This window comes from Aquarana catesbeiana, linkage group LG08, assembly GCF_042186555.1.
Source record: "Aquarana catesbeiana isolate 2022-GZ linkage group LG08, ASM4218655v1, whole genome shotgun sequence".
Taxonomy (NCBI): Eukaryota; Metazoa; Chordata; class Amphibia; order Anura; family Ranidae; genus Aquarana; species Aquarana catesbeiana.
In genome coordinates, this window is record NC_133331.1 from 199583963 (window position 1) to 199609910 (window position 25948).

Below are 25948 nucleotides of genomic sequence, written 5' to 3' on the forward strand. Positions count from 1 at the left end.
CTGGGGTTTACAGAGTGCTTTGTCTTAGTTTTGCATAAATATATACTATATATATATGTATATACACATACACACTATATATATATATATATATATATATATATATATACATATATATATATATACACACACACACACATTTTTTTTTCTATTTCAGCTTTTCAGTAGCCTTAGTGGTATCATTCTCTACAATTTTTTCTCTCTGTATTTATATAGCTTATGTGTGGTAATACCTACCCCAATTTAAGGTCGGGCACTGATTCAAGCTACTATATGGCTCCCATGCCCCCTTCTTCAATTTAATGTTCTATATAGTTAAAGGTGGGACATAAGATATGAGAACTGAAGCAGGAGATGGAATGGGGTCTAAACAAAACTAAGGAGGCCAGAAACATGAAACAGATAAAAGTGAAGAGTCAAGGGCAGACAAGAAAGACACAGAGGACAGCATAGACTGCAGACAATAAAAAACAAAAACATGCAAAATAGAGACATCACAAAATTAGGAGTCCAAACAAATCGTCAGTATAAAAAGTAGTAGAGAGTAGGTAAGATATAGTAGCAAAAGGAGTGAATCAGGGATGGCCTGCAGGAGGGAAAGAAGTATTCACTGATTTAACATACATCAGTGGGAGAAAACTCTGGAAGAACATGTTGGTTACTAGAATCATAAAGCTACCCATACACTAGCAGATTTTCATACAAAAAATTTCAGTACATTCATTAACTCAACAAATGTCATTCAAAGGTTTTTAAAGTTTTGTTTGCCTTTAACATTCAATTTTGGAATGAATGTACCGTATTTTTCGCACCATAAGACGCACCTAGGTTTTAGAGGAGGAAAACAAGAAAAAAAATATAAAAATATTCTGAGGAGGTTACTACACATTACTATTCACACCATTTAGTTGCTCGAGGTTACTACACATTACTACACATTACTGCTCGCTGATTGGTTGCTAGAGGTTACTACACATTACCACTCACACTAATTGCCTGCAACTCAGTGTCCCCCTCTGCAAGCTGCTGTGTGTCTTTGATCTCCTGCTCGACTTGTGCTGCTGCCCGGAGAAGGGGGGGGGGGGACACAGAGAGCCGCTCTGCCCGGAGAAGGAGGGGGAAACAGAGAGTCCGCTCTGCCTCACTCCTGTCACAGACTCACAAACGCTCTGGTCCTGACAGGGAGAAGCAGGCAACCCACAGCTGAGGAGCCGAGTGGCCGGCCGGGTATTCGGCGGCAAGGGGGGCTGATCTATATTCGCTCCATAAGATGCATGGGGGGGGGGTGCGTCTTATGGTGCAAAGAATACGGTAATTTCCTGAATGAATAGCACATTCATGGTTTGCTCGAGAAAATTTTTCCATCCTGCTTCTTTGTTTTCTCAAAAAATGAATGTCTATTTGACCCCATTAACAATAAAAAAAAAACTAACGAGGGTTCTTAAACAAATAGTTTCTAATCAAATTCTACTATTATATGGCCAGCTTAAGTGAACAAAAGAATAATACAAAAGAGGGAACAAAAAAAGAGATCAGATATATGTAAAGATGAGACACCAGCATATATGTACACAAGAATATGTCATTCATGCTCGGCAGTCATCAAAAAGTGAGTCTAAAATGTGTTCCAAGATGTTTAACTTATTAATTTTATGTAATCTTGTTTTGAGATATTAGGGTTCTAATTCTCCCCTTTTTTGCGCTAATTTGGAAGTTGGTAAGGTGGGGGTCTTTCTCATGTATGTAAAATTGCAGTAATTTTATTAGGTTAAATTAGGGGGTTTTTTTAGGTTTGTGTGAGAACACTGATTTTAACTGGTTCACAAAGGCATGTAAAATTATTGTATTTATTCATGTTTATAGCATAATACTGCAACACTAAATGTGCTAAAAATATATATTTTTTGTAGTTTTGACCTGAGTGGTAAACAGTTAAACGCCTACTAGGCTTTTATTTCTGTCCATGATCCAATGGTAATATTTTATTTTATTTTAAGATAAGAAATGAGAGGAAAAGTGGTAACTGGGGATAGAAGGTAAAGATAGCAATAGCACATTTTTAGACAGTCTAACACTTTCTCACACTGCTGAATATGTGTTTTTGTTTTGATCTGTTTCTCCATTAATTTAGCTAGAATTCAGTCCTTAAACAGGGCCACATAGGCTCAAATACTGACACTGCAAAGGACTGATCAATATATTTAACAACAAAATAGATCGTATGTTGTTGTTAATTTGTGTAAGGGCAACCAAAATGTTGATTGTAACTCAGTTTTCTGAAGATGATTAGAAAGAGATGTTGGCTAAATTCTGATTTATGACTGAGCCACTCTGAGCATAAAATGTCTGATATGCATTTCATCATAGGCTTTTAGAAAGACTAAATTAGTTTCTCGCTCATGGTTACTAGATTACACAAAGCAAGCCATAATGTCCTTAGATCTTCAGTATAGAAGACACTTTTTTTTTTACCTTTTCTAAGGATTTTTTTTGTTAAAAAATTATTTCTTTTGTTAGAAATGTAAGAATACTACAACATGGGAGAAAAATTGCAAAAGGGGGTGCCCCGGGGATTTTTTGGGCAAAGGGTAGTAACCAGAAAGGGGAGTAAACAGCGTAAAAAAATATACAAACTTTATTGCGTAAAAAGCAATAATAGAATTGGTACACAAGGTATATCAACCTAAAAACAAATTAGAATAAATGGTTACATAACAGCTAGATTCTGAGACACACAGTTGATCTCATGATGTGCGTGTGCCAAACAATGTGCGTGTACACAGGAGTCCCAACATGTTTCGTAATATAGGTATGAATAATTCCTTCCTCAGGGAAGGTTTGAGACAAGCTGTTTTGTAGTATAACTAACTTTTGTGATTTAGAGTACACATCAGGGTTCACACAGAGGAGGGGCTTCCATCTCTAAGCTGCTCCATAGCACAATGAAATGCTCTAGATTATGGCTGGGGGGCTGAGTATGCGTCCCCACAGCGCCGATAATACACGGTTGCTCGTGCCAAATCGGTTAGAAGATGTTGGGTGGCGTTAGTGAAACATGAAGCATCCCTGCCGACAAAGGACACCAGGACCCACAAGGATCGACCAAAATTTTGGAGACGCAAACTCAGCCCCACAGCCATAATCTAGAGCAGTGGCAGTGCGTCCATAAAGGACACAGGAGCGCTGCCCCTTCTCTCCTGGCACCGCTCTATCACCATAGATAGATTCATATATTGCGTTTGATGGGCACAGTGGCTTACGTTTCATGGGCACAGTGGCTGCGTTTCATGGGCACAGTGGCTGCGTTTCATGGCACAGTGGCTGCCTTTGATGGGCACAGTGGCTGCCTTTGATGGACACAGTGGCTGCCTTTGATGGGCACAGTGGCGGCAATTGATGGGCACAGTAGCTGCGTTTGATGGCACAGTGGCTGCAATTGATGTTTTTTTTTCAGTTTGCGCCCCCCCAAAAATTATGAGCACCAGCCACCACTGATCTAGATCATTTCACTGTGCAATAGAGGAGCTTAGAGATGGAATCTCCTCCTCTGTGTGAACCCTAATGTGTACTCCAAATCACAAAAGTTATGCTACAAAACAGCTGGTCTCAAACCAGCCCCTGAAGAAGGAATTAATTATTCATACCTATATTCCGAAACATGTTGGGACTCCTGTGTACACGCACATCGTTTGGCCTCTCATCATGAGATCAACTGTGCATCTCAGAATCTAGCTGTTATGTAACTATTCAGTCTGACTAATTTGTTTTTAGGTTGATATACCTTGTGTACCAATTCTATTATTGCTTTGTACCCAAAACAGTTTTTTATATTTTTATACGCTTGTTACTCCCCTTTCTGATTACTACCCTTTGCCCAAAAAATCCCTGGGGCACCCCCTTTTGCAATTTTCTCTTTTGTTTTGGGATGTGACGAAGGTTTCCAGTATCATATCTATAAGTGGTTTTCTTCCATATATATTTTTCCTGAATACTACACCATGGGAATGAGTGAATGGAAATTTCCCATGAAACCACAGTCCAACTGATACTACTATTCTTAATTACAATCAGTCATTGTGCATTGATGTCGAGGATTGTTGACGAGTGTTAGCGCCCCAAACTTAACCCTAGACACTGTTCTGGAAAAGAGATGCAACATAGATGAAGAAAGAAGACACTCTGGATCATATTTGCACTTATTTAAAAAAAATTGTGAACAAGGGGAGGTTTTTGTTTTTATAGTGTATAATTTGTATTTGGTAGTGTCAGTGTCTAACTGTTATTTAAATCTTAATTTGCATCATAGTAAATACATAATGAATAAATTTACCCATCTACTACTTCATCAAGAGTTGCAATTTACCTGCCAGGGCAGGTCACTTATACATTTGGCTTCCAGTTCATGTACCACCAATATATGCAACAGTAGTACAGAAGAACTTGGTATCTTTGAACACCACTAACAGTGCAACATTTTGATGGTCCCCTCTTAGAGCTACCATTCAGTGCCGAAGAACATATAGACTGGTAGTAATATGAGGTTGCTGCGTGTTCTTAAACCTTCCACAAAGGGGACATCAACCTATATGTTTGGGGTTTCAAACTGTGATATTTGATTAAAAAAAACTATAAAAAAAAAGGAATTTTGACTTACCTGTGAATTCTATATCATTGAGTACAGTACAGGACACAGCTGGATATTAATCGGTACCATCTCCAGCTGGATATTCTTCAGTGCCACCTCCAGGTGACTAGACACTGGAAAAGCTTTTGGCCACTTCCTTTAGGAGTACCCCTACATTCCTACCCCACTCCATGAGTTCTCAGACTTTTAGCAAGCAATGCAAAGTAACACAGACCGGGGGGGGGGGGTAGTCCTGTACTCTAAGATATAGCACTTACAGGTAAATCAAAATTGCTTTTATCTTAATTGTACAGTACAGGACACAGACTGGATATTCATAGACCCCGGGATGTCCCCAAGCAATGAATAAAAGGGGTTTTTAACAACAAACCAAGCACATCAGTGCCAACAACCCCAACAAAACAAACAAGGGTCAAACAGCCAACTGCTGAAAGAACTTTGTGGCTGAAGGCAGCATCCACAGGGGCCTGAACTTCCACCTGGTAGAACTTTGAGAGGGTATGAACTGAAAATCAGGTGGGGGCCTTACAAAGCTGGGCAACAGAAGCCTGAGGTTGGAAAGTCCAGGAAACTGATTTGGTGGAGTGAATATGTAGAGGTACTGTGGGTACATTGTTCTTGATAGCATAAGCTCTCATGGTGAGTTGTCTGATCCACCTAGCAAAGTTGAACTTATAAGCTGGGTGTCCCTCTCAGCAATACAAAAAAGATCCTTTATTTTGAATAGGAATTGTGGTTCTCAGATAAACACTGACAGGATTTTTATCTTAATGCATTCTATGCATTATGGAACATGACCCTGGAGCTACTTACATTTGTTGCACTCAGTGTTAAGATGAGCACCCAAACGGTATCCAGTGGCTAAAGCAACAGTTTAGACCTTTTCCACAGCGTGGGGTCTGAGTACAGTCCCCAAGGTATTACTGAGGTTACAGTGAATTGGATGCACTGCTTCTAATATTATAGCAGAAGGCAGTGAAGAGTTGATTGACAAATTTGAAACAGAAGATTTGCTTGAAGAATACATGTTTACAATTGTATGTGTAGTGTAGATGAATGAGCTCCCAGTGCATGCACGGGAGTGAGGTCATCTCGTTCCAGCCAAAAGATTTTAGCAGCCATAAAGGGAGCTCTGGTACACCTCAGCACTGTAGAGAAGGTGAATAAAATTCTGCTTTAAGTATAGAAAATCTGCTCCATAAGGGAAAAGAGGTCCATTATCTAAAAACACTAGCAAAAAAAGTGAGGTCTCATGGAGTGGGGTGAGGATATATGGGTACATCCAGGCATGTGCAAAAAGGTTTGCCAGTGTCCAGTCACCTGAAGGTAGCAGCCTATAACCCAAGGTCTATGACTATCCAGCCTGTATTGTCCTGTACTGTATGATTGAGATATTCTAACAGATCACCAGCAGACTGGGTAATATTTTCAGATCTCAGCTCAATACAAAACATTTTGATCTACAGTATATCCAGTCTCTAACTCAGATAATCAGTTTGCTAATCTGTAATGGAGAGTTTCTGTGTTTTATAGCTAACAAACGCAGGAAATAATTTTCCTGTAATAGATAAGCTGAGGATTATACAGTTACAAATATTGCACATCACTACAAAACTCTTTTTTTAACAAAGCCGCTTCTCTTACACTATATTAAGCCTAAAAACTTTTGGTAGAAAATATTAACTAGTACATATTATGTTTAGAAGGTTTTTTGTGCAAGAATGCAGTGATGTTATACCTATTGGAAAACTACCCCTTATTGTCATGATCTGTTACAGCATATAAAAATGATAAGCACTGGAAATTTGTACCCAAAGCATTGCAGAATGTGTAATATGTCTATTATTGTATCCAGTAACTAATTATGTCCATCAACAGGAACATCTGATCTACACTGACAAAATACTAAGGGCACACAATGCTATTGGTACTGTATATTTTACACTGTAACACAACTGACACATACTGGAGATATACATGGATACCACAGGTAAAACAGAATGACAAGCCAACATATATCTGATATTTTAGGGTAGACAGCAGGTAGAAGAGCTGTAAAAACTTGAAGTTACTTTGCAATGAATTCCAGGCCTCTAACGTGAATACAGTTAACATTTTTTTGCTCACTTATTAACTACATTCACTAAAAGAAAAAAAAAAAAAAAAAAACACCTCTGGCAACTTAACATATATAAAATACATTTAAGGAGACAGGGCTTATGGTCTGTCAAACAAAACCAGTAGTTGGCTATAAAAATAACCAATGATCAAATTTATCATAATCAAACTGTAATCAAATATTTAAAAAAAAAGGTAATTAAAAAAATCCCAATTTAGATTAAAGACGTCCCTTAAATGTTTGGATTTGGGAAGTGGGGGGGGGGGGGACATTTAAAATAAGACTAATACAAGCAGACACAGGTTTCCAAAAAGTAATGCTATTTGGAGGGTCACACAATAGGGTGAATGGGGTAGAAAGGGGTACATTACTCTACTTCTAAAAAAAAAATAATACACATAAAATACAGAGCCATGTTTTGTCCAACAAACACTTATGATTTCAACTACTGCAGTCAAAGGCTGCTGCTATAAATTATGCCGTTGTGTATGTGTCCAACACTAAATGATTTCAACTGTTTTAGGGGTAGTATGTTTCCTAGTGGAAATAGCAACATATAAAAAGATATTTTTCTAGCAGGTGTTTGTAAAATTTTAAAGGCAATGTCAGGTAAAATAAAACAGCCAATACTATGAATCTAATCGAGTGAGAAGACCTGGATAAAATAAAGCATTTCTGCCAATATCTTATAAGAGTAAAAAAAAAGTTTTAAAAAGTGATTCTAAAGATTTTTTTAAACAAACATGTTATACTTATCTGCTCTGTGCAATGGTTTTGCACAGAGCAGCCTTGATCCTCCTTTTCTCGGGTCCTCCGCCAGCGCTCCTGGCTTCTCCCTCGTCGAGTGCTCACATTGCAAGCCACTTGCTATGGAGGCACCCGTGTGTGCTCACTTCCAATCTGGCTCTGTGTGCCTATTGACACACAGAGCGCAGCATGGCCAAACACCCTCCTCCCTCCTCACTGGCTGTGACTGACAGCAGCAGGAGCCAATGGCTCCAGCTGCTGCCTCTGTCCAGTGAGGAGAGAGATAGTTGGGAGAGCTGCTGCTCCCGTGTACATCTCTGGATCGAAATCGGGGTCAGGTAAGTATAAGAGGGTCCTGGGCAGAGCTGCTTGCAGAAGGTTTTATCTCTTAATGCATTGAATGCATTAGGTAAAAGAAAACGTTGTACCTTTAGAACCACTTTAAGTACCATCTAATTATCCCGACCAATATCACAAAATCTGGCTCTGTTTGATCAAACATTTTTAAAGCACCAGACAATTTTTTACTTCTTTTGTAAGAGTGTCTTACATAAACAGGGTGGCTGTGAGGTATGAAAAAACATTTAGGGGGTATAGTGCTTTTCTTAAGGATCTAATTTCTACTGTTTCCTTTAAATATAATACATTTATGCCCGCATTACTGCAGTAACATTTTTCTAGCTTTAGATCTCTGCATGAAGCAATTTGGAGCATACCATGTTTTATTACAGCTAAATAGCTGGCAACATTTACACAAGTTAAATTTCGGTCTCAGCAATCTAATTCTTCCAATTTCAACCCCAATATCAATTTCCAGCCTTCCTACAGCTGGCAATAAACTAGGAGATTTTCATTTGAATACAGAGTATGAAAATTCTCATTGGTACATTTGATGACGTTACAAGTTTTGTTTAAAAGTAGTTCAAAAAACCTTTTTGACAATCAGTTTTGGAGTGAATGGAGATTCTGAAATGACAACCACACTCACTATTAGAAATGTGTTTCTTAGAGAAAAAACTTTCCATTCTGCTCGTTTAAATTTTGGAACATGTATGGCCAGCTTAAGTCTCAGAAATAGTTGAGTATTATGAACAAGCAAAAAATCACAGTTGTGGACAATAACAGTAAATGTAAAACTTTGCTACGGTTTCTATATAGGTGTCTTGCTCCCTGTACAGTGCTTCACTTCATACACAAGCAATACAAATGAGAATTCCCATTGCTTGTATAAGAAGTGTCAATATGTGGAATCTACTACAGCGCATTACATTGTATTGGTCAAGGATAACATATTAAACACTAATAAAGTGGAGAAGATACAAACAGAAATTTGGCATGCCAAAGAAGGTTATATAGATATCAGGTGAAGTATAAATCATGCACACCAGTGTACTCTGAAAAGAGGGAAAATGGAGTACTGAGATTTATAAGACGACAGAGAGGAAGATAGGACTTGGAGAACAGTGGAGGAGGTAGGATAAATCATGCTCAGCTAGTACAGTACAAGAGTAACTGTGGCAAAATTTCACAAATACTGTTATTGATAGTGGATTACAATCATTCACAGGATTACTTATATATTTTCAAGACTAGGGGGTCTGGAAATTAGGGAGTGAAATAAGGAGAATAAGAGTACTGAGAAATAGGATTGATTTGTGTGGAACTTCAGAAGCAAGCATCTGAGGAAGAGTGCCAAGACCTCAAGCGATCTAACAGAAAAGAGCTGAGCTGTTTATGTTTTTGTATAATTGTAAGTAGTGAGTGTAAAAACTGATGACTAGTTAACTATATGATTGCTTAAAAATAGCATTATCAAACTGAATAAAGTATGAAAGAATACTTCAAATTGTACTTCAAATGGAAACATAAGACAAATGTTCTTTCTCTATGGCAACTCCAACATGTCTGCACTTTGACTCAGCGTTTTTTCATATTGTTTGTTGGAATAGTTAGGGTCTAAGGGATGACGAAAAAGGGTAAAAAGCAAAGAGGGAGTAGACTGAAACCATAAAATAAATACAAAATATTTTTAAATAAATATGTATATATATATAAAAGCCCCAATGTCCTACTTAGCCTTTTCTTTACTGAGCAGACAAGCAATAATACCGTAGTCAACTTCAGCAAAGAACTGGTAAGTAAAAAGTAATGAAATACAACAGCGAAAATAACATCAATTATATGAAATTCAAGGTTTCTTAAATCTAGTCTTCAACATCTGTTTATTGGAAGATACACTTGTCTCCTATACTCTCTAAGGTACACAACTAATGAGATTAATTTAACCCACAAGCCATTCTGCTAAGGGAAAGCTAAAAGAAATTTAAGAAACTGTTGCATTCTAATTAATGGCACAAGAAAACAATTCAGGCCATTCAACATATGTAACAAATTAAGGCCATTAATTGTAAATGGTTCTCAATGCAAATAAAACCCACAAATATTAATTTGCAGAAAAGAGTACTGTGGATGTAAACCTCCCCTTAATTTAGCAAACATTCATAAAAATGTGTGTAGTCTATAGTATAAAAATCTGCAGAGCACCACACCACATCACATGCTACAGTTATTACCTAAGAATATTGACAGAGTTCTAAAACATTGTGGATTTTGAAATGAGAAACAAATCAGCGTAGCTTCCATGATCTGAATCATTCCAAACGTAGTTGGGAAAAATAAGTATTCACCTATAAATGTGTATGCTATATCCTATCACAACTGCCTCAATTATAAATTCTGCACCTCTAACGGTTTGTTAAAAACAGGTCGTATGAATAACTGTTTTGAATGTCACAGTAGGAGGCCAACTTTTATTATTTTATACAGGGCTGTCTAGTCAGTAACAGTTCAGCCTCAGTGATATATTAAAGTATTTTGAGAGTAAAATTAACAGTAATAGCTCTGCTGATTATTCAAGTACTTAAAAAAGAAAAATTCTAAAACCTGAAAAGTGGAAAGTTTATTTTTATTTCAAACACTGTATTTATATAGCATGTAGCTTCATTGTCAACACTGAAACTTAAAACTGTGCAGCAAAAATACTGTAGATGGCTGAACCCCTTAAGCAACATTTGTAGAGCACTTTCACTATTTTCATTCTCAAATAATGTCTGTCTTAAGCTCTATACACCACGACAATGGATTTGAAATGAAACAAACAAGATGTGCTTTAACTGCAGACTTTCAGCTTTAATTTGAGGGTATTTACATCCAAATCAGGTGAACGGTGTAGGAATTACAACAGTTTGTATAGGTGCCTCCCACTTTTTAAGGGATCAAAAGTAATGGGACAGAATAACAATCATCCATCAAATTTTCACTTTTTAATACTTGGTTGCAAATCCTTTGCAGTCAATTACAGCCTGAAGTCTGGAACGCATAGACATCACCAGACGCTGGATTTCATCCCTGGTGATGCTCTGCCAGGCATCTACTGCAACTGTCTTCAGTTGCTGCTTGTTCTTGGGGCATTTTCCCTTCAGTTTTGTCTTCAGCAAGTGAAATGCATGCTCAATCGGATTCAGGTCAGGTGATTGACTTGGCCATTGCATAACATTACACTTCTTTCCCTTAAAAAACTCTTTGGCTGCTTTCACAGTATGCTTTGGGTCATTGTCCATCTGCACTGTGAAGTCCATCCAATGAGTTCTGAAGCATTTTGCTAAATATGAGCAGATAATATTGCCGAAACACTTCAGAACTCATCCTGCTGCTTTTGTCAGCAATCACATCATCATCATCAGTTCCTTTCCTTCTCCATACTCTTCTCTTCCCATCACTCTGGTACAAGTTGATCTTGGTCTCATCTGTCCATAGCATGTTGTTCCAGAACTGTGAAGGCTTTTTTAGATGTTGTTTGGCAAACTCTAATCTGGCCTTCCTGTTTTTGAGGCTCACCAATGGTTTACATCTTGTGGTGAACCCTCTGTATTCACTATGGTGAAGTCTTCTCTTGATTGTTGACTTTGACACAAATACACCTACCTCCTGGAGAGTGTTCTTGATCTGGCCCACTGTTGTGAAGGGTGTTTTCTTCACCAGGGAAAGAATTCTTCGGTCATCCACCACAGTTGTTTTCCATGGTCTTTCGGGTCTTTTGGTGTTGCTGAGCTCACCGGTGCGTTCTTTTTAAATATGTTCCAAACAGTTGATTTGGCCACACCTAATGTTTTTGCTATCTCTCTGATGGGTTTGTTTTGTTTTTTTCAGCCTAATGATGACTTGCTTCACTGATAGTGACAGCTCTTTGGATCTCATATTGAGAGTTGACAGCAACAGATTCCAAATGCAAATAGCACACTTGAAATGAACTCTGGACCTTTTATCTGCTCCTTGTAAATGGGATAATGAGGGAATAACACACACCTGGCCATGGAACAGCTGAGCAGCCCATTGTCCCATTACTTTTGGTCCCTTAAAAAGTGGGAGGCACATACTAAAGTCTCGTTTTTTTTTCTATAAAAATAACAAACATGTTTTACTTACCTGCTTGGTGTAGTGGTTATGCACAGAGCAGCCCGGATACTTCTTTTTTCAGGTCCCTCGTCGGCGTTTCTGGCCCCTCTCTCCTGCCGAGTGGCCCCACAGCAAGTAGCTTGCTATGGGGGCACCTGAGCTGAGTCGCAGCTCCGCGTATCTATTCAGACACAGAGCTATGGTTTGGCCCCGTCACCTCTCTCTCCTCATTTGCTAACTGACTTTGATTGACAGCAGAGGGAGCGAATGGTGCCGCTGCTGTGTCTCAGCCAATCAGGAGGGAGAGTCCCGGATGGTCAAGGCACTCGTGGACATCACTGGATAGAGATGGGGCTCAGGTAAGTATTAGGGGGGCTGAGTGGGACTACTGCACACAAAAGTCTTTTTATCCTAATGCATGAAATGCATTAAGATAAAAAAACCTTTTGCATCTACAACCACTTTAAGACTACTCTGCATGATAAAGTGACCCCCTCCCTCTTACTGATCTTTACTGCTCTGCTACTAAACCCTTTTCACCACAGTAAATAAGGTTAATGAGGGATGCTTCCACTTTGTTAGACAGCAAAAACAGGGGTTCATTGTCAGTTGGGAAGAGAGTTAAAGTAATACTAAACAATGTCCAAATTCTCTAAAAGTAATCCATACACATCCAACACTTACTGATCCTGTAATACATTTTTCAAAAAATGTTTTAATGCTTCTTTGTAAATTCCTCCATGAGCTTCTGAAACTCTTTTCCCCCTAACTTTCATTTGCTTGTGCACTGCTCTATGCACACTACACATCCAATAGTCCATCTTGGTAGTGAGCAAGGGAGGGTGGCTACATTCCTATTTCCAGTGGGACTATGGAAAAAGCAATCTGGAGATTTAGAGGAGGCTGAGAGCAATAGAAGGTACTTTTTGAGTTAAAAATACATACTTGCAGTGTCACTTTAAGACAGCTTTGTTAGACCCCCCTTTCACACTGGGTAGTCTTGCAGGCGCTAATGCGCTAAAAATGGCGCCTGCAAACCGACCTGAAACAGCCGCTGCTGTGTCTCCAGTGTGAAAGCCTCGGGGCTTTCACACTGGAGCGGTGTGCTAGCAGGACGCTGAAAAAAGTGAATACCGCCCCTAAAACGATGGCAAAGTGCTGCTAAAAATAGCGGCGCTTTACCGCCGACGCACCTCCCGCCCCAGTGTAAAAGGGGCCTTACAGCGCAGTTCAGTTGATTTCCTGTGCCCTCCTGGAACTGCTTTTCACTGCCATCTCTACAGCTGATATATTTATGGAAGCTATTTCTAGTGTCTAAACTGACTATGCTCATGTCTACAATATAAGACTCCTGGTAACTGTAATATTTTGTTTTAATTTAATTTATTAAAAGTTATCTGCAAAATTTAGTGCACTTTTGTCTTTTTAGATTACTATTAAAAGCATCAAATATTGGTGTATAAAAGTTTTTATTGTAATGTAATCTGCTTATGATGTGGATAGACCTTGGTGAGTAAATACTATTGTGTGACAGACTAAAAATATAAAGACTTGGGCTGCATTCACACTACAGCGTTTTGAATCGCGGGCAGATCTGCCACGGATCTGTCCGCGATTTGACAGTGCAGGTGTGTGCATGACAAAACGTGGAACTCACATTTGAGATGTCATTCATTTGAATGACACCTCAAATCGCAGTGTGGGTCTATCACAATTGTTGCGCAATAAAACGTGCTGCAATCGCAGCAACCTGCATCGCATGTCGCCCAAAAATAGTTCAGGAGCTACTTTGGGGCGACATGCGTCCCACAATGCGGGTTGCCGCGATTGCAGCACATCTTATTGCGTGACAACCGCGGCAGTTGAAAAGAAACTTTTGGCAACACAATGGCTAGCACTACCTGCATAGAGTTTGCATGTTCTCCCTGTGCTTGCATGGGTTTCCTCCGGGTACTCCAGTTTTCTCCCATACTCCAAAGACATGCTAGTAGGTTATTTGGCTCCTGTCCAAACTGGCCCTAGTATATATATGTATGAATGTGAGTAAGGGACCTTAGATTGTAAGCTCCTTGAGGGCAAGGACTGATGTGAATGTACAATTATATATATGTAAAGCACTGCATAAATTGTCAGCACTATAGACCTGAAATAAATAATAAATGCTACTAGACAGTCTGATAATAATGTGTAGCCAGACACAACGCGTTTTAAGAAAAAGGGGTACCAAAAGCACCCTACATGTTTTGTTCAATGTAGGTTCCTATATGTAGGTAAGTATCTTAAGGTCCCTCCACTTGGGTTACCAGGTCTGTACCCTATTTTTTGCAATTATTAGGAGGTTTCTCATCCTCAGCTGCAGAGGTGAGAACATCCATTCTTTACCAACAAATGAAACTGCACTGAAACAGGGCCGGTAACAGATTTCAAAACAAAATCTGTAAGAGATATTTGAAACACCTATGGTCTTAAACTATACCTACTGCTAAAATATTACTTTGGTGTAGCTACATTTTGTATTTTAAAGTGAACCAGTGCTCAATTAAGTATTCAGTTAATGAACACTCTCTCCAGCTGCACACACACACCTACCCTTTACTCTACCATCGCTAGGTTCAATCCCGGGAAGTGAAGGGAAATACTTTCTCTTCTTCCTCCCAAGACAGCAATTGTGGTTGGTGATGTACTTGGTGACAACTTAGGCATCCTGCATTGTTATATGGCGGCAGGTTGAGATTCTTCAGGTCTGTGCAAGTGTGTGCAGTTGTGGATGACAACATCTAATGAACTTGTTGCATTGTCTTGCATGAACAAAGTACATATTCCTCTTAAGTTATGTTAATACAATCAGGATTTATTTTGACAATAGTCCCTTTACTCGCTTTTATACAAATGCTAAAAGTAATTTCTAGTGCAGTAGGTTTAATAATGAATACATTACTTATTATACTGTGGCCATCTGCAAAATTTGGTCAGGAAAACAAAAAAATAAAAAACTATAAACTAAAAGTAGAACTCTAACTTTATAGTTTTCCACAGAAATTGAGTCCATAAGTACAGTTTAATGTATTCTTTATGTAGCCAATGCGAACAGAAGATGTGTTTGCAATGCTCTGCAGATTTCTATGTAACTGCAAAACAAACATGTTATAGCAAATTAAGAATTTTTACCAAACCGCCAAGAATGAAGAAGACCATGAAGAGACGGCCAAGGGTGGTTTTTGCATAAACATCACCATATCCCACAGTTGACATGGTAACCATTAGCAAGTAGACACATTCCCAATATGAAATGCTCTGTGAGTTTCGAAAATCGTCCCATGGGTCCCCAGAGTTCTCCACCTAGATGGAACACAGAACACTTATTTGCATTTTGAAATATAAACAGTTCATAAAGTTGCATGTTTCAAGTTAAACTCCGGGCATATATAGAAAATATTAATTAGTGTAGCTCTGTATTCTCTAATACAGAGCAGTGCAAGGAGTCAATCAGATGTGCTGCAGTGCAAAAAAACCAGGAGGGGAGACAGCAAAGTGACAGAGATGAGTCCACCATTTGCTGTTCTTCCTTTACTGTCCAGTAACAGGGTGGATGTGGAGAGGATAATTGTGTTACTGAACTGCTACAGAAAAAATCAGGTCCCCCGCCAACAAAACTTTGTGGTGTGGCAGAGCCGTGTAAATGTCAGAACTAGATGGACAGAAATACAGATCCTATGGGAGCTATCTTTTGCATTTTAAAGAATAAATTTACCTTTAGGAACATGTTACATGTTCCACCTGTTTATAGGGTGGAACATGTAACATATTCCCAATGCTGCAACTGCTGCCTGATCCCCACCTGTGACAGCAGTATGGGGAGAAGATCCCTGTACTAGCTGTCAGTTTTTTAAATCAGTTTAACCATGTAGGACTTCAGCCACGTCATTCACTCACACAGCTCTGTGTGTGAATGAACTACAAGCCCCAACATACTTTGAGGCAGTTGGCTTGTAGTCCTCAATGAACTACAATGGTGCTGTAGAGCACCTGTTTTTGTTTTTTTTTGTCTGAGTATAGATCTATGTTTGTCCCAAGCATGTTTGAAATCACTTACTGTTGACTGACTCACTACCTCTGCTGTAAGTCTATTCCAAGCATCAACTAACCTATAATCATGATTCAATAATAATAATAAAAGTCCCAACTTCCTATCAGATAAGTGTGAAAGTCCCAACAAAATTGTGTGAAAAAAATAATTAAATGATCTTATCCCAATATTTACTCAATGGACCGCCATGTGCTCAATCCATCACAATGAGAAATCAAGCCTCTTACCAAAGAATGTAGACCCCAAGCCTACTAAGGTCACCTGCACTCTTTACTATATGGGGTATCACCAAAGTAGTACAGAACAGCATCAATCAATAAACCTCTCCCTCGTAGCAGCTCACAAAGTATGCATTGCCACAAAACATAAGAGGAAAAATATTTCACATAGTGTAAACAGATAATACTTCTGGATTTATTACGATAAAATATCACTCACAATATATGGAAAAAGGCAATGAATTCCATCGCCGCTTAGTCCAGCCAAGGTGGGAATGATGTCAGCATGATACCCTCCACCAAATGCATTTCGTCACAGATGATGTTGTGTTATATATACTCAGTAGGGAAAATAATTATTTGATCCCCTGCAGATATTGTAAGTTTGCCCACTAAGTAAGAAATGGTCTATCATTTTTATTATAGGTGCATTTTAAATGATAAAGACAAAACATCAACCAAAAATCCAGAAAAAAAACACATGATACAAATGTTAGAAATTGAGTTGCAGCTCCGTGAGTAAAAAGAGTATTTGATCCCCTACCAACCAACAATAATTCTGGCTCCCACAGACAGGCTACAGTATGTGCTCATGTGGTACACAGATTAGTCCTGTCAAGTTAAGAAGGTGCTCCTAACGTCAACTTGTTGTGTGCATAAAAGACACCTGTCCACATAATCTTTGGACAGAATCTGAAAAAGGATGTCGGGGACAAGATTGTAGATCTGTACAAGGCTGGAATGGGTTACAAGACCATCAATGCGAGGAGACAACTGTTGGAGCGATTATTCGCAAATGGAAGAAATACAAATTAACCATCAATCGCCCTCGGTCTGGAGCTCCATGCAAGCTTTTGCCTCATGGGGTAAGGATGTTTATGAGAAAAGCGAGGGATCAACCCAGAACTACACAGGAGGAGCTAGTTGCCAAGCGACAGCCAAGAAATCTTAAGGATTTAGAGAAGATCTGTAAAGAAAAGTGGACCAAAATCCCTCCTGAGATGTGTGCAAACCTGGTAACCAACTACAAGAAACACGTTACCCTCTGTTCTTGCCAACAAGGGTTAGTATAACTAAAGGCAAAACATATTTTTTTTGTTTTGGATAGAGTGGAGAGGGATTAGAACACCTGTCAATTTTTATTGCTGTCTGTGCCCCTCCCCGTTAAGGAGATTCACCCTATCTGTCCTGTTTACCATTATTATTGAAAGTGAAAGTAAAAAGAAAACCCCAAATTTTGGGTTGTCCCCAGAAAAGTAATGATTAAGCACAAGGTGTATGTGTGAAATGCATCTACGTGACCACAGTTTGGTGTTATCTTTGGGAAGCAAATAAAAGGCAATCAGAAGTTCTGGATGTGCATCCATTTCTTTCTTCTTCCCAGAAAAGTAACAGATGGGAAATCTTCCAATGGGGATACTAGTTCTGGTGAGGTGGGGGTCCCCAAGTAATTACTTTAATTTGCAGAGATTTCCTCTCGTTTCCTGTTTGGCTATGGGACAGGAAGTGAAGCGAAATTTCCGCAATGGGACAGATATAGCGAAAAAAAAAATCTGATGAAAAAAAAAGTTTTGCCCATAGTTTTATTTTAAGTAAAAAAAAATATTTTTTTTTGAAAAAAAAAAAGTTACACCCAAGCACATAAACCCCACACCCCCACATATACCCACTACGGACGTAAACGCATGAGTCAGGGGTGCCTACGCATGAAATAATAAACATGGTATACTTACCTGTTCTGTGCAATAGTATTGCACAGAGCAGCCCCGAACCTCCTCTTCTGGGGTCTACCCATAGTGCTCTCGGCTCCTCCTCTTCTCAGTGTGCCTCCATAGCAAGCTGTGTGCTATGGAGGCATGCATGCGGGTGCACTCTAAAGCCTCGCCTTTGCTCCCTCCTCACAGGAGTTGACTGACAGTAGCAGGAGCCGATGGCTCCTGCTGCTGCTTCTTCTGCGTCCTGTGAGGAGAGGAACAGAGACCAACGCAATTGCAGATGGACACATTGCTGGATCGAGATAAGACTCAAGTAAGTAAATAGGGAGGTGGGGGTAGGCGATACAACTACTGGGACATTTTTACCTTAATGCAGGGAATGCATTAAGGTAAAAAAATGTCTTGCCTTTAGAACCACTTTAATGCTAGGTTCACACTATTGTGTGTACGGAAACATGTGTAAATCACATGCGTCCCCCCACCCCCAGCCAAAACATACTGCTCTTTAGCAGACACACAGCGTGCATTCAAGTGCGCAAAACGACACGGTGCTGCAGCATTGTGCAGTTCTGTGTGACTGCCCTGCAGGTGTGTTTTGGAAAAATGCTCGGGGCCTTCAAATGAATGGGCTGCTGTGCCCGTGTAAATGTGGCACGCATGACCAGCAATTGTGTGAACCTAGCCTAAGGCTTCCTCTTCTGAGATAAATGAATACTCTTACCACCTAAGTTCATATCCAGCATGAAGCATAGGGCTCTATGGGTAAGGGTACTAGAAATAAATAAAATAAGGCAAAGTATAAGTATACCACAGTTAAGAAGGAAAAAATCCCCTGAACAATTCCCATCAAGAGGACCCCCAAGGAGAAATGGTTCCCTTGTACTTACAGGTTGCCAGTGCTGTAAACAGTATCCCTCAAGTGGGGGAGAATGTCCTCTGTTTAAATTCCTCGAAAACAAGGCCCTTTAACGAGCGACAGATCCTCCCTCTCTTTCAAGCATGGGAGATAGGGTGGTATCTCTCATATATCGCACAAGCGCGGCTGTGGCATGAAGCGCGGCTACGTCATCCCCGTTCTCCGGGTCCTCCCTAGACCAAGCACACAGCATGACAGCATCACAGCCATCTCTGGCCACCTCCCGAAGACCAGGGCACAACAATATATGAATGATATGAATTTAGGTAACTTGGTGGATGGAAAGTGCTCCTATGGTCTTTGTGTGCTGGGAAGAGGACTGTTGTAGCCTGCCCAGGTGTTGTCTGTGGGTTAGCGTTTTGGCAAAATTAAATATATGATTTTATATTATAGGGTTCAAAATTAAATGTTTATAATGTCTTAGTTGTATATTTGAGTTGCCCTTCACAATCCCATTAAATAGAGGAATCCAATATGTAGTTTTTGAGGACACGACTCCCTGTGGCTCCTCTGCTCTATCCCTACACCAATCCGGGAATCCTCCGTTTTGTAGCAAGCAATGCAGAGTAAACCAAGGAAAGGAAGGGAGGCCTGTGTCCTGTACTGTACTCCAAGATATGGAATTTACAGACAAGTCAAAATTCCTTTTTTTTTTAATCATACAGTACAGGACAGGTGCAACATATTCATATACCATGGGGCGATGATTAGGAATGGTGGGAAACAACTAGGCAACTGTGCCAAATGTAGTGTCGCTGCAAGAACCTTTGAGGCCAAAAGCTACTTCCAGAAAAGATTAGATATCCATGTGGTAAAAGTTGGGCTACAGAGGTTTGGTATCAAAATGCCCAGGAAACTCCAACCCATCTGGTAGAATGGACATGTAGATTTTAAACTCTATTTTTGTACCCTCTTGAAACAACCAGTTTGGGACATCTCCCAAAGACAGGAAAACTGTAACAGATGATCCCCTCACTGTGAAGGAGGCTTTGGGGAAGGCTTTGTTGGCCAAGCCTTGTACCAAAAGGAATGGCTGAAGTTAAAGTCTGGATAGAGCGGAGAGGTACTCTGCCGACTGAGGAGCTAGGGGCTCCTGAGAAAAAGGTTTTTGGAACCCTCCTTTGTAGAAGGACCTTTTTTTTTTGATAAATTGGTCAGATGCCCTCTAAACAGACATATTTCTTGGAAGGGGATACATGTGAGGTGCCTTTTGCAGGTAGCTTTAGCTGTCCAAGATTTAAGCCATAAGATTCTGTGCATGTGAACAGATATTCTGGAATTTTGTCATATGACACGTTCTAGAGTATCCACACAAAAAAGCAGAGCAGAAAGAAACTGCTGTAATTGCTCTGTAAAAGCACAATCCTAAAATAAGTCATGTTGATTGTCGGGGGGAGAGGCTGCAGATGCTGGAACATGTTACATGTTTCACCCGAAAAGCGGGTGGTACATACCGTATTTATCGGCATATAACACGCACATTTTTCCCCTGAAAATCAGGGGAAAATCGTGGGTGCGTGTTATAGGCCGATCCCCGCCAATTTTGTGTGATCGGAGCGATCGCGGCGATTGCCGCCGACATACACAGCCGTGTGTAAATTCAAATATGGAGCCGAGACTGCAGGGACTCGGCGGAGCTGAGATACACATACCCGAGAGTCCTCGGCTTTTCTCGGCGTCGCTTACAGTCCCGCCCTGTCCCGCCATTGGACCTGTGTGATGTCTATCATAGGGCGGGACTGGGCGGGACTGGGCGGGACTGTAAGCGGTGCCGAGAAAAGCCTTGGACTCTCGGGTATGTGTATCTCGGCTCAGCCGAGTCCCTGCAGTCTCGGCGCCATATTTGAATTTACACACGGCTGTGTATGTCGGCAGGGATCGCGGAGATCACACAAGGCTGCACTGGGGCAAAGCTGCACTGACATGGCTGCACTGACAAGGCTGCACTGGGGCAAAGATGCACTGACAAGGCTGCAATGGACACTGGGGCAAGGCTGCACTGACAATTCTGCACTGGGGCAAAGCTGCACTGACAATTCTGCACTGGGGCAAAGCTGCACTGACAAGGCTGCAATAGACACTGGAGCAAGGCTGCACTGACACTGACAAGGCTGCAGATGGACACCGATAACGCTGCATTGATGGGCATTTTAATGTAAGTTTTTCTTCCTTAAAATTCCCTCCTAAACGCCGATAAATACGGTATGTGCCAAAGGTGAACTTATCCTTTAAAAGTGGAACTTTACTAATAACTTGACATTAATAATGTTCTTTAGCAAGAAACATATATACCACATTAAAAATTATGCTGCCATAATTAGTGTGTGCTGTAAATTGCTTCCAGCATTGCTCTGGTTTCTTCTTGTTGGAGGATGCCATTTTGCTGAAGCTCAAAGCCCCAGAACAGCAGTAAATATTTAGGCTACAAATTTGGCACAGTACCACAAAATAAAGAGCAACTGAGCATGTGCAGAGCAGGGTGAGACAGCATTGCTGAATTGTAAACAGTATAGGCACTTATTTTTAAGGTTTTACATAGCTATACCTGCAGAAGGGGCCAGCCTGAAGTGATCTAGCGGGACTTAATTTTCTGACTAAAGTTCAGCTTTACGGTTGTAACCTGTTCAAGGAATTGTGACACAGATGCACAAAATTCTGCATTTGTCAGGTGGGCTGCATGTCACATGCCTGAAATACAGCTAGAATCAGATGCAATCATTGGCGTTAGAACAGAGGTTGCTCTGAGGTTGAGTGTTGTGCGGGCCTTTGGGAGAGCAAATGTTTGCCTGCGATTTTGATTTGGCTCCCTTTTGCCTGGTCTCCATCATAGCTACCAATGAGGGCATTTCCTTTGCAGGTTCTCAAGGAGTAGAGTATGCTTTAACCCAGGTAATCCATTCTTATAGGAAAAAGAAAGGCATGAAGTGTCTAAGTACCTAAACAGGGCTCTAGGTGGGAGTGGCGTTTATGTGTGTGCGACCAGTGGCATGGTATAACGTTTAGTCATCCATCTGGGAATGAGCTCTGAGTGGTATAAATTTTAGTGCAAAGTTTGAAAAGTTTGCACTGTGAAGTAAATAGGTTCCAAACGTTGCCACGTTTTTACAGTAACAGTCAGAGATACAGGGTGACTCCTGTCTTACCTGTCCATGATGCTGGACTGTATAAAAAGTCCAGGCTTTGTCCGTCACAGAGGGCATAGCCCTGAAGTGGTCTTCAGGGACTGGGTTCCATAGTAATGGACCACTGCACCAAGTGCCAAGGTGAGTGCACATGTATGGTTCAGTGTCCCAAAGCAAAATTACAGGATGTCCCCACAGTGTTGGGTCTGGGTACAGCTCCCAAGGTTTTACTGAGGTTGCATCAAACCGGATACACTGCTTCTGTGTAGGCATAAGAAGACAGTGAAGTGTTGATCAAAGAAAACAAAGAAAAGTAATAAACTAGTGTGGCTGATATTTTCACGAAGGAGAAGTCATCCATTACCTTCAGACACTAGCAAAAAACTGAGGATTCATGGAGCGGAGTAGGGTTATAGGCAAGGAGCCCCAGGGGGCTGTGTCCTCAAACGCTTGACAGTATATAATCTACTGAAAGTACACACCTATAACCCATGGTGTATGAATATGTAGTCTGGGTCTATTAAGAGGATTAAGATAGACAACCATTTCCTCTTCCTTTTGGCCTTTTTCCTTTTCCTCATATTCTTATCACTCTCGCCCCCCCCCCCCCCCCCCCTTCCCCTTTTGTTGTTTCTTCAAACTGAGGTGATGGATGATATCCATGTTTTTTCCCTTAACGTCAAGGGCCTCAATGTCCCTGAAAAAAGATGTGTCCTCCTTATTAATCTGCATTGTCTTCTTAAAGACATTGCTTTTTTACAGGAGACCCATTTCAGAAACGACAGAATGCCCTTCCTCCAGAATAGATTTTATCCTCAGACTTACCACACTACTAATAGAGAGGGTAAGTCGAAGAGTGTATCCATCCTGATCTCTGGTACAATCCCCTGGACCTGTTTGGACACACTTGTAGATGCTCAAGGACGGTACTTGTTCCTTGAGGGCACAATTAGCGGGTTTAAGTTAGTTCTTTATGCTTTATGCTCTCAGTGCTCAACAGGACCTTATTCTTCAGTCATGGAGTTTGCGGAGGGCCAATTGATCCTAGGTGATGACTTTAATGACCCCTTAATACCTGATGTAGATACTACTTCTGGCCCTCCTTGCTGCCTCCTGGTTCCTGCAAGCTCATTTCACAAGCTTTACAAAGCTCAGCTAGTGGATATCTTGGGACTGCTTCATTCGGGTCAATGGGATTCTACTTTTTTCCCCCATCTCCCCACAAGATATACTCATGCATTGATTTTTTTTTATAGTCCTTCATAAACAACTTTATGCAGTCATTGAGACTTTTATAGAACACATTACATGGTCCGACCATGCGCCCATTGCTTTGAAATATGCTCTTTCAGAGGCTCAGTCCTTTAGGACGGCAACCGGCAAACTCAACGAGAGTCTACTCCTGGATCCAGTAGTTCTGGCATAGGAGGTGAAGGAGATAGGGTACTATTTTTAAGAGAATGCCCCCCCCCCCCCCATTGTGACCCCCAGAGTGAACTGGGAAGCCCATAAAATGAATTTGTGACGTCTTGATCAAACATGGCGCTTGCATTAAACAGGAATGAGAGGCGACGTTGGTAAACCTTCTCGCAGAGCTGGAAGGTCAGCATAAACACGCCCTATCTTCCTCTATTGCGCGTGACCTGTTAAACCTGCTTAAGCAAGTCTCAGACTTGCTTCGATACAAGGAGGAACTCCAGGCTGACAAAAACCTGTTTTACCAATCGGGTAATAAATGCGGTTAGCTCTTACCAAGATCTCTACTAGACCTTCGCTTGGCAACGTATGTCCCTCACATTTTGCATGGTGGTGAAAAGGCCTCTCTCCCCAAACAAATTTCACAAACATTCTGAGACTTTTACTCCGCATGGTATAACTCACAGGTGAGCCCTCCAACACAGACACAATTTGAAAATTATATTTCCTCCTCAAACATGCCTAAGTTCCCGTCCCTCGTCCGGAGCGAACTGGAAGTCCCAATAACCCTGGAGGAACTCCAGGTAGTGGTGAGTGCCACCAAATCTGGCAAATATTCTGGGCCAGATGGCTTCACCTTACAGCACTACAAACTTTTACTCCTTGCTTTAGGACCCCACATGGTTATAACATATTCAACGCTCTAGGCACCTCAGCATCCTTTCATCCAAACTCCTTGAAGGGACATATATCAGTCATACCTAAAGACAGCAAAGATTCTGCATCCTTCAGCAGTTATATACCGATAGCTTTGTTGAATATTGACCTAAAATTATTCACAAACATTTTGGCCAACCGTCTACAGCAACACTTGCCTGTTGATAAATTTGGAACAGGCAGGTTTCATATCAACTCGTGAAGCACATGACAATATGATTAAAGTTTTAAATCTCTTTCAAGTCACCAGAATCGCACCCCCTGTGTATTTCTGGGAACACATGCAGAAAAAGCATTCAACCGGGTAAATTGGCAGTTTATCTACTCAGTCCTGCGACATATTGGGTTGGGTGCGAATATGTTACATTGGATCTCAAGTATTTACTTGTTGCAGACGGCGCAGGTTAAGCATCCTTTCTGAGCCCTTTTCCATTTCCAAGACCTTTACTGTGCAAATTTTGCCATAATCCAGATATTGCAGAACTCTGTATATGAGGGTTTCAATACAAAGTGTCAACATATGCTGAAGATATGCTTTTTTTCTTTAAAGCGGAGTTCCACCCATTTAAAAGTCAGCAGTTGTAAAAAGTGTAGCTGCTGACTTTTAATAATCAGACACCTGTCCCACGGTCCAGCGATGTGGGCACACAAAGCCCGGCTCCTCTCCCCCTGCTCTCCGTGGTGCTGGCATTCTAAATGTGGGCGATCGGCTGTGGCTTCACATTGTGGATACTATCTGCTATAATAAAATAAAACTAGTAAAAAAAATAAAAATAAAAATGGGAGGAGGATAGACGACTATCCCAGGCAACTGCAAAAAACTGAAGAATGCTGGAGTTGGAGGGGATATACCTGATTAACCATGTCCAATTCCTTCTGACAGTGGCAGCATAATCTATTGATCTTGTGTCACATAATGAATGATAAAGATGTAAAGGTTTTGTTTTCCAGAATCATAATAAGTTATGTTCTGGGTATTGGAGTCCAGATGCTTTGTACAGCTTTGGGTGGCATAAAGTCTCCATTTCTAGGTCCACAACTTACCTGGAAGCCAGACCTCATTATTAGTCTAAGCTGTCCACAGGCCTTTATATATGCTTGTCGACTGAAGGGCTTTCACGCTTTCTCTCTCTGCTACAGGAGGCCTGTTGCTGTGTGCTGACAGAACATGAAAAAAGGTACTATTGCTGTCCGTTTATGTTGGGGAAACCATTAGAGGGGCATACCGTTTGTCAGGAACTAACCTCAGTTTAGTTAGCAACTCGAATAAGCAAATGTTTTGTTTGTTTTATGCTATGGACTGCTGCTCTCCTGCATTAAAACTGTGTGTTCCCTGCCTTGCTCAGTAAAAGTGCAGGAAAAACCTGCTTGGACCATTCCTTGGTTTCCCAGTCTCATCCATGGTTTAACACTGCCTGAACCAGATAAGCATGCCCCCTTAGAACTAGGTGGAGGATGTGGGCAGCTCCTTACAGAGACAGACACATATTGTTAAACAAATTGCAAGAGCTTGTAAAATAGCTCATATTGGTAAAAGCTAACCAGCGAGAGGTGAACCATTTAACTGTGTAACAAATACAACAGCTGACTGCATCTCACCAGGCTTCCTTACATGAGCAGCAAAAAGTGAACCTCTACCACCATAGATACAGGCAGATGACGGAACAGTGGCTGTTATGTCAAAGCTATACCTGTTAAGATACCTTAGCACATTAGGCATACAGACCTTATGAGTGTAGATGAGCTAGTGGAGCGACATACTGCTACCAAGGACTATCTCCAGGATCTGCT

At 40.7% G+C, this 25948-nt stretch overlaps 1 protein-coding gene across 24 annotated transcripts in view; it reads right to left on the bottom strand.

Annotated features, from left to right (window-relative positions):
• The window catches only part of KCNMA1 (potassium calcium-activated channel subfamily M alpha 1), a 1086632-nt gene that overhangs the window by 462237 nt on the left and 598447 nt on the right, over positions 1-25948 (bottom strand). For all 24 annotated transcript variants that reach the window (XM_073596784.1, XM_073596787.1, XM_073596785.1 and 21 more), the window contains exon 8: positions 15135-15305. In XM_073596784.1, coding sequence (XP_073452885.1) covers positions 15135-15305 — 171 coding nt within the window. The remainder of the gene's footprint in view (positions 1-15134; positions 15306-25948) is intronic.